General features: G+C 42.3%; 1 protein-coding gene across 4 annotated transcripts in view; it reads left to right on the plus strand.

Annotated features, from left to right (window-relative positions):
• Positions 1–7406, plus strand: part of DIP2B (disco interacting protein 2 homolog B) — a 233740-nt gene extending 226334 nt beyond the window's left edge. For all 4 annotated transcript variants that reach the window (XM_073576699.1, XM_073576700.1, XM_073576701.1 and 1 more), the window contains 5 exons: positions 1683–1740; positions 3009–3083; positions 3533–3707; positions 4014–4137; positions 6172–7406. In XM_073576699.1, the coding sequence (XP_073432800.1) occupies positions 1683–1740; positions 3009–3083; positions 3533–3707; positions 4014–4137; positions 6172–6424 (685 nt within the window). In that variant the 3' untranslated portion in view covers positions 6425–7406. The remainder of the gene's footprint in view (positions 1–1682; positions 1741–3008; positions 3084–3532; positions 3708–4013; positions 4138–6171) is intronic.
• The last annotated feature ends 2412 nt before the right edge of the window (positions 7407–9818 follow it).

Consider the following 9818-nt stretch of genomic DNA (forward strand, 5'->3'; position numbering starts at 1 on the left):
TGTTGTTTGGCCCTAAGACTCTTCATGTTGGCAGTCTCCAGTAGTGGCTTCTTTGCAGCAATTCAACTAGAAAGACTTGTTTTCACAGTCTCCTCTAGACAGTTGATGTTGAGATGTGTCTGCTACTTGATATCTATGCATCATTTATGATGTTTTGTATATGAGGTGTTGTCACTTTGCAATTTCTGAGGCTTGTAACTCTGATGAACTTATCCTCTGCAGCAGAGGTAATTCTTGGTCTTTCTTTCCTGGGGCGATGTGAGAGCCAGCTGCACTATAGCGATTGATTGTTTTCATGACTTCATATGAATATACCTTTGAGGTTCTAGGCATTTCTGGGATTGACTGACCTTTATGTCTTAAAATAATGATGGACTGCCATTTCTCTTTACTTAGTTGAGTGGTTCTTGCTATGTTCTGACTTGGAACAGTGGTGAAATATGGCTCAGCACTGTACGAGCTGTCTACCAATACTGCCACAACAAAATACACCTCTTGATGAGGCATGCCTGTTTACTGGTAGCCATTCCTGGTGACTACCTGGCTGCTTGAGAGAATGCCAAGGGGGTGTAAATCTGTCATCAGAGTAAAAAGGTTTCTACCTTCTTACAGTTGTGGCCAAAAGTATTGACACCCCTGCAATTCTGTCAGATAATACTCAGTTTCTTCCTGGAAAAGACTGCAAACTGAGTATTATCTGACAGAATTGCAGGGATGTCAATACTTTTGGCCACAACTGTATTTACATTATTTTTCCCTTGTGGTTTTTCTGCTTTCATTCTTAACCTACAATGTATGCATTCCAGTAAGAACAAGGAAAACTAATGCAACATGTGTCCAAACTTTTGATCAGTACTATAGTGTAAAAAATGTTGCCAATGACTTTTCTTCTGTTCCACAATTTGTATTAAAATTAAAGAAATAGAAATCTTGCAATTTTCATAATGGCCACACCATCTTTTTTAGACTCTAAATTCCCGCTGTTTCTAGAAGCAATGAACTGACCCTATCTTTTGTATTAAAGCTTCCAATAAGCCCCTGCAAAGATAACTTTGTAGTGGGGGAGAAGGTCAGATGTGACATCACCTTCTATGATTGGTGGATCCTGTATTATCAGTTGTGTATAGAGATGTTACATGTCATTGTAATCATCATCATTAGGGAGTCAGAGCCCCCATTCCCCATGTCAACCAATATTGGAGGTTTCGCCTGACCCTAGTCAGGGGGACTGGCATTACAGTTATATCTCCGTCCTGGACATTTTACGTGTGACTACATGTCCATGGCCAATCTTGCGCTCCTCATTCACCCTTTCCAACATTTGTATAATCACTGAGGATTCATGAATTATTCTTCTACTTGAAATGGTCTTTCAAAATGAATACGTTGCCTTCCTATCTGAACTAATAGTCATGCATTGTGGATGACAGAATAACCCTGATGGAAAATACGGCCATGAGTTATTACACTTCTCCAGCTGCTCGATGGCAGGTCACGTGTGTTGGCCCATCACCATCAGTAACCTCGTCACTCCAAGGATGTCATTAGCCATATAAATATGTACTGTATAATAATAAAATATAGTTTGTATTTTTTTTTATTAATCAGCCAAATTCCTTATCATTTGGATCCAATAGATCAATAAGTCATGTAATGACCATTTTGTTCTTTTCAATTTTAAGGGTACGCTTGGTAGAAAGAGGGTCTCCTCAGAGTTTGCTTCTCCTGGAGTCTGGAAAGGTGAGCTTCTAGACCTTGACCTAATAATATAACCTCTGCCAAATCTATATTTTATAATGTGCTTTTGCTGCTTTAAAGTCTTCTTTAGCCCCAAGAAATCAGTTTTCTCATACAGGTTGAATTACCACATGCGGCCCTTTTAATAAGCTATGGTAAAGTGATGTATTGATAATGTATGTAGCCACTTTGGCTGGCCAAGCACATTAGATAGCTGTCAGCCAAGCACATGCATGTGTTCTCTGTAGAAAGAAGGAGGTAAGCTGCTGGCAGAATCCTTCCTTCGGGCTTATCTCTTCAAGAACAAAATGACTGGGCAGATAAGATCCAGTAACCCACTCCATGTCTTTGTTTACATCTGTTGTCGGAGGGGGATCGGGATGCCCAGATGCTCATTACTTAGCTGATCAGTCCTATGAAAACAGGTGGGTTCATATACACTGCTCACAAAAATTTAGGGATATTTGGCTTTCTGGCAAAATTTCAGGATGATCCTAAAATACACTCTAACTTTTTTCAGGTGAATGTAATGTGACCGTCTCTAAAATTTTGAATGCAGACACATGGATGTTAGTGGCTTGCTGGAGGTAATTTTGCAGGGTTCTGCTCCTCCTATTCCTCCTTGCACAAAGGAGGAGTTAGCAGTCCTGCTGCTGGGTTGTTGGCATCCCACAGCCCATCCACTTCTCCGGGTGTGCTGTCCTGTCTCCTGGTACTGTATCTGCTCCATGCTCTGGACACTGTGCTAACAAACACAGCTACCCTTCTTGTCACCGCTCTCATTGATGTGCCATCCTGGATGAGCTGCACTACCTGAGCAACTTATGTGGGTTGCACTGTAGACATAACCTCATGCTACTGCACAGTACCTCTATGGGTGAGAGCAATGACAAAATGCAAAACTGACCAAAACAACAGCCAAAAAGATTGAGAACAGAGAAATGGTCTGTGGTCACCCCCTGAAGAACCACTCCTTTATAGGGTTTATCTTTCTAATTTCCTGTCATTTCTACCTGTTTGCACAACAGCAGGAGAAACTAATTTAAAATCTGTGTTGCTTCATAACTGGACAGGTCTGATTCCATAGAATTGTGATTGACTTGGAGTTGTATTGTTTTGCTTAAGTGTTCCCTTTATTTTTTTGAGCAGTGTATATTAGGTTGGATCCGGATGGACCGCCTGGTGTTTATCTGCATTTACTACTGTTATGTTTCTCTATTAGTTCAGTGTCTGTTACATTGGACAATTATTCGTTTACTTGATTGTTTCAGATTCTACCTGGAGTCACAGTGATTATTGTTAATCCAGAGACCAAAGGACCCCTGGGAGATTCCCATCTTGGTGAGGTAGGTGCTCGCTGTAAAATAGATGACATTTGTCTAATCACTGAGAATTCTGGAATTATTTATTTTCTATTACCTAAAATGGTATTACAGATTTACATTGCCTTCCTATCTGAACCAGTAGTCATGTATTTTGGATGACGGACTAATCCTGAGTGTAAATATAGCCATCACTTTAATAGGTCTCTCCAGCTGATCAAAAATGTCAGGTCTTAAGAAACCATAGGCTTGCACTGGGTTGGCTTGCTAAAATGTCCGACTGCCAATTTTTGCCTAGCTTCCCTATAAGTACATTCAAAAGAGGGAATGACACCACCATATGTTACTACGCCATTTCTAGGGTTGTGTGCTAGCTGCTTTGTCCTCAGTTATTGCTTCGCTCCATTCCAGGCCACCCATCTGACTACAGTGTGGTTTTTCCAGCTATTAGTCGTTTGCTTCTCTTGTCATAGATATGGGTGAACAGTCCGCACACGGCCAGTGGATACTACACAATATATGACAGTGAAAGTCTGCAGGCTGATCACTTTAACACCAAACTCAGCTTCGGGGACACTCAGACCCTTTGGGCAAGAACTGGATACCTTGGCTTTGTTCGTAGGACAGAACTGACGGATGCAAGTGGAGGTACGGAAAGTGTCTAGAGAATTATTCGTTTAACTGTTCACTTGTATCCACAATCTTCACTTTAAAAGGGGTTTTTGGGACTAACTTATATTTAACAAGGGAGGTCGAATGCTCTGATCTCCAGTTTTGTAGTGTGGTCCCAATTCTACTATCTCCCTGATTGGACTATTCCACTTAGTCACTGGATCCCCATCCCCACTGTTGTGATGACACTGAGAACACGTGCTGGCAATGCTTAATATGATCTAGTTTGGCTTTTTTCTCCCACAATATATGTTTTGCTTAGATATTTGTTTCCGTCTGTAGAACGGCATGATGCCTTATTTGTTGTTGGGGCACTGGATGAAACACTGGAGCTGAGGGGACTGCGCTACCATCCCATAGACATTGAAACCTCAGTGTCACGCACACACCGGAGCATTGCTGAGTGGTATGTATGACACATGGATTAATACACGTATGTAAGTATGGAGACACATGGTTATACGTGAGAAGAAGGTAGCTATAATCTTCGTAAAGAGTAAAGGGCCTGTCACACTAAGCGATATCGCTAGCAATATCGCTATAACTTGTGACGTTATACCGATATCTCTGGGTCTGATACTTACCTACGACCGGCTCCCCCGCTGGTTATCGATGATCGTGCGAGAACGTCCAGGACTGTTTCTCGTCGTCAGCTTCCTGCGGCGCTTCCTGCTGTGACGACGAGCGACGCGTGGAGCCGGGCGGGAGGACGCAGGATCGCCTGTTGTGACAGGTAAGTAGCGACCCCCGTCCCCTGCGATGTCGCTGGTGAGATCTGCCTGTGTGGCAGCTCACTAGCGACCACTTAGCGATGCACCAGCGATCCTGACCGCGTCATATCGCTGGTCGGGATCGCTGGTACATCGCTAAGTGTGACAGTACCTTTACTATGCAAATGTCTTATCTACAAATCCTGGGTTACGTTATATGCTGCAGAGCTGTATTTGACCATCCAATTAGTCAGTGATGCACACACCTATGCACCCTTACCAGTATGTTGATATTTATCAGCAATGTTCTTTAGTTGTTTTCTGTATCAGGTTATTGCACAGTGTAAAGCCTGTACGTCCCAAAACTCTTATAGCAAGCTTTCTGCAGACACTGAACAAGCAAAGGGTATCGGGAAAAATCAGGCAGAAAACAGAACACTAAATGCAGCTCTGCAAAATAGAAATATGTTTGTACTGTTAATGCAGCAGTGCTTTGTGTATCGCAGTGCTGTGTGAATGTACTGTTAGTGCAGTGTGTGCTGAAGAGTTGTGTATGTACTGTTAGTGCAGCAGTGCTGTGTGTGCTGCAGAGTTGTGTGAATGTACTGTTAGTGCAGCAGTGCTGTGTGTGCGCTGCAGAGTTGTGTGTATGCTGTTAGTGCAGCAGTGCTGTGCTCTGTAGTGCTGTGTGTATATACTGTTAGTGCAGCAGTGCTGTGTGCTGCAGAGTTGTGTGTATGTACTGTTAGTGCCGCAGTGCTGTGTGTGCTGCAGAGTTGTGTGTATGTACTGTTAGTGCAGCAGTGCTGTGTGTGCTGCAGAGTTGTGTGAATGTACTGTTAGTGCAGCAGTGCTGTGTGTGCTGCAGAGTTGTGTGTATACTGTTAGTGCAGCAGTGCTGTGCTCTGTAGTGCTGTGTGTATATACTGTTAGTGCAGCAGTGCTGTGTGCTGCAGAGTTGTGTGTATGTACTGTTAGTGCCGCAGTGCTGTGTGTGCTGCACAGTTGTGTGTATGTACTGTTAGTGCAGCAGTGCTGTGTGTGCTGCAGAGTTGTGTGTATATACTGTTAGTGCAGCAGTGCTGTGTGTGCTGCAGAGTTGTGTGTATGTACTGTTAGTGCAGCAGTGCTGTGTGTGCTGCAGAGTTGTGTGAATGTACTGTCAGTGCAGCAGTGCTGTGTGTGCTGCAGAGTTGTGTGTATGTACTGTTAGTGCAGCAATGCTGTGTGTGCTGCAGAGTTGTGTGTATATACTGTTAGTGCAGCAGTGCTGTGTGTGCTGCAGAGTTGTGTGAATGTACTGTCAGTGCAGCAGTGCTGTGTGTGCTGCAGAGTTGTGTGTATATACTGTTAGTGCAGCAGAGCTGTGAGTCTACTGTGCATACAGCAGTGTTGTGTGCATAATGTGAATACTGCAGAGAAGCACTAATGGGATCTGACGGTTAAACTGGCTAACAATTACCCTATAGAACACCCTCGAGCACCTTCTTGACCCCTGATGCTATTGGCTCCTCTACTTATTTACACCACCAGGGAAGTTCCAATGATTAGGAAATACTATTTCAATTTTTTGATATCTAAAACTGGGGTGCATCTTTTTTATGGTGTGTCCCATAGTCTGAAAAATACAGTAAATTAATACCATTTGTCAAAAGTGCTTACCATTTTATATTGTCACTTTTATATGGATAAAACCTTTTCTTCTTTGGTGTTCCTTTCTTTGAAAACAGTGCTGTGTTCACATGGACCAACCTGTTGGTGGTCGTGGTTGAGCTTTGTGGCTCTGAACAAGAAGCTCTGGACCTGGTTCCTCTTGTGACCAACGTTGTGCTGGAAGAACATTACTTGATCGTGGGAGTGGTGGTGGTGGTGGATCCTGGAGTCATCCCTATCAACTCTCGAGGGGAAAAACAGAGGATGCATCTACGGGACAGTTTCTTAGCGGATCATTTAGATCCGATCTATGTTGCGTACAACATGTAAAGACAATAGACTGAACTTGACCATTCAAGACATGCCGCCGGGCTATTATTTTTGTCAAAATTTCACGTAAAAAATTCCAATGCTTGATAATAGTTTAAAACGTGTGTTATCTTTTAGCATAACCTCTAGTAGATCATGGTCTGTCTGCATTATTTTATGAAAGGGAACACTGTGCTACGGTAGTATTAAAAAGCAAGTCACTGGACGTTAATGTATTTTAGCTACAGAACGGTTGGTGGGGGTACAGCATCTGTGGTGCCAGCGCATACTGGGCACTCTGCATGTACGCTTACCTAGTTCTTCAGTGGAGATTTATTTAATATTGAAAGGATTTATTTTTTTTAAATCCTTGATATTTGCAGCGGTAGCTTTGTTATTGTCTTATTAAATTAAAATTAGGTAGTAAAACTGCTTCTTCATAATGGTGCCATGAGTGCCCTGCTACAGTGCGACCGAGCCCACCGTCTGCTGAGCCTGGATGCTACTAAGGTGGGGCGTTCAACTTAGGAAAAAAAAAATGTGTAGAATTTAGATTTTTCATTGATAGGTCTTAAATGTAAAATATTCTGCCTATATTTTAAATATGTAAATATTAATATAACAATTCTCAGCATTCAGATCCGCTCGTGGTAAATATGGAGGTGATGTTGAGTTGTTCTATGGCAATCGCAGAGGGTTTAGCATTTTTACTAGGTTTTGAGTGCATAGAGTACAGGGGCACGCCAGCTGTAGCTTACCGGCCGAGCGGAGCGCACCGGCGCTTGTTCATACGCCGCAGTCAAGCTATCGGTTTATCTGCCCCGTTATAGACAATGCAAGTGATAGAACGATCGTCCTGATCCATACAGAAGTATTTTGTTGCCTACTAATATATGTTGTTAAATATATGCTGAATGTTTTAATGAATTTGTCTTTCGGAAATTTGCTAACTACTCAACTGTATTGCCAGCAGGTAAAAAAAAACAAACGAAACAGAACTCGATATCGATGCACTTTTTCATTACTGCCTTCTTACCATTGTGGCAAGAGAGTAAGCGTTTCTCTTCGATGGCTATGATCTGGATTGTCCTTATTCATCCCCAGCTTTCCATATACTCCACCGTCATACTACCTGGCTGATCGGCAATAGTCATATATGCACTCTGCTCCCAGGACGACTCTCGATAGCAAAGGGTCATTAGGGCTCAGAGATGGCGAGGATTTGCCTCTGTCACAGCGATTGTACATTGTGCTGGCAACTAGAATGCTACTTTTCTACATATACACTGTGGTTACTACTTCTTGCAAAGTTAATGTCAGCTGTATTTCTTATTCTAGTCATTTGCCAGACCGCAGTATCCAAGATTAGGAGTAGCACTATGCACATGCAAGTGGTTCAAGTCCAATAGATCTACTAAGCTGCATGCCACCTACGTGATTGGCAGCAGGGGTGTATGCCACGCTTGGCACCGTAACCTGGGCATATATGTAATCACTGACTTTGTAGCACACTGTAAAGCGTTACGTCATACATCAGTATGTTCTGTTCTCCCATATGAATGTCTGTGACTTGGTCATATTTGCTAGGTTATATCTAATTTCATGGTCCACAGGTAAGTTCTCTTGAAAAGTCACAGGTAAGATTAACATCTTACACTCTGATCTGTATCATTAGATGTTTTCTTTTACATCATTAGGATTACGTAGTTATGTTTTTAGATGTGAATATTGAACTGGACCACCCAAAAGCTGTGAATCCTAGATCATAGTAGATACGTAAAGGCGTTCTGTGGAACACAAACCATACCTATTGTTATATTAACAAGTAGAATTTATGAAACTTCGTTATATATCTTGCTAGGGCAACGTGTCGTCTTCTTCATCGTCTAGCAGCCAGCAATTCTCATTTTCCGGTAAACAGGATCTCACTAAATGGGTCGAAGCGTCCTATCTGACCAAAAGGCAGATCTTCAGTAATGTTCTACTCCTCAGATGTCAGGGAAAACGAGGATTGACAGGGGGTTTTCCATCTTCATAATGGATCTTTTTGGACATTGTTGGAAATACATGCAATTTTACCATGTGCTGGAGATGGACCACCACTGCTAGACAGCAGAACAAGCGCTTTTCTACTGAGCTTGTAAGCACTGTTTTGAAGCTGGCCAGTCTCAGTGCTGTGCTTATAGGATATAAAGCAGCGGTACTTGGACTTGTAGACAATCGGCTGTAAGGGAAATTGTTAAATATCTAAAGAATTGCTTCAAGTTTTAATGAGCAGTAAATTGCAAAACTGCATGTTTTTCCTGACAGTGTCCAGCAATATCCATCTATGAGATTATTGGGGGCTTTAATCTATCGTATGCTATACCATACGACAGATACCACCAGAAATGAGGTCAAAATGAATCCAAAGTTTCTAAGATTGAAAGTAGACATAAGTTCATAGAGTTCAACCAATAGAAGCTAACACGTTGATACAGAGAAAAACTAAATCCCCATGAGGCCGATGCTAATTGCTCTAAATGAGGAGAAAAAATTCTTTCCTGACTCCACATCAGGCGAGTTTCCAGGATTAATGTCCTATCACAGAATCTATTACCCATAACTTGTAATATTATTTTTTAAGAAAACCATCCAGGCCTCCTGAACTTTCTTTGTGAACATTTTGGAATCTGTTTGCCTTATTGAAGATAGTGGCTCCATCAGGGCCTGTCTGACTCTCATTATTTGTGGAAAACGCAATGTGAACCAGACCTATGATTGATTGTTCTCGGTAGGAGAAACAAATAATAATCGTAGTAGTTGTGATACCTTTTATTGGCTACCAGAAATAAAATAAGTGATGTTACAAAGCTAGCTTTCCAGTCGTCTTAGGTTTCTTCATCAGGCATGGTATAATAAAGTAACACAATTTTTTTTTTTCTAAAAAATAGAGCAGAGACAAGACATAATTGTGTGAATATTTGTGTTTCATCACATACTTTGTGATACCATGCCTGATGAAGAAACCTAAGAAGCCTTGAAGGCTGGTTTTGTAACATCACTTATTTTAGCTTTGGTAGCCAATAAAAGGTATCATAACTAGAGTGGAGCAAATTAGTTCGGGACCCTGCTTATTCGGCAAGCTGTAGCGCTTACCAAATAAGCTACAGAGGGAACCCGGATACATGGAGCACTCCCGATAATCAGCTGTCCGGCGCCACAGCTGCATGTGTCGTGGCTGTGTCACAGTCGCAGCTCATGCATGGACAATCTGTGTGTTGGGCTCTCCATGCATATGCTGCGACTGTGACACAGCCACGACACATGCAGCTGTGACGCCGATCAGCCGGCGCACTCCATGTATCCAGGTTCCCGCAGTAGCTTATTTGGTAAGCGCTATAGCTTGCCGAATAAGCAAGGACCCGAGCAAATT

This window comes from Dendrobates tinctorius, unplaced genomic scaffold, assembly GCF_039654945.1.
Source record: "Dendrobates tinctorius isolate UK_male_01 unplaced genomic scaffold, ASM3965494v1 ptg000051l, whole genome shotgun sequence".
Classification (NCBI taxonomy): domain Eukaryota; kingdom Metazoa; phylum Chordata; class Amphibia; order Anura; family Dendrobatidae; genus Dendrobates; species Dendrobates tinctorius.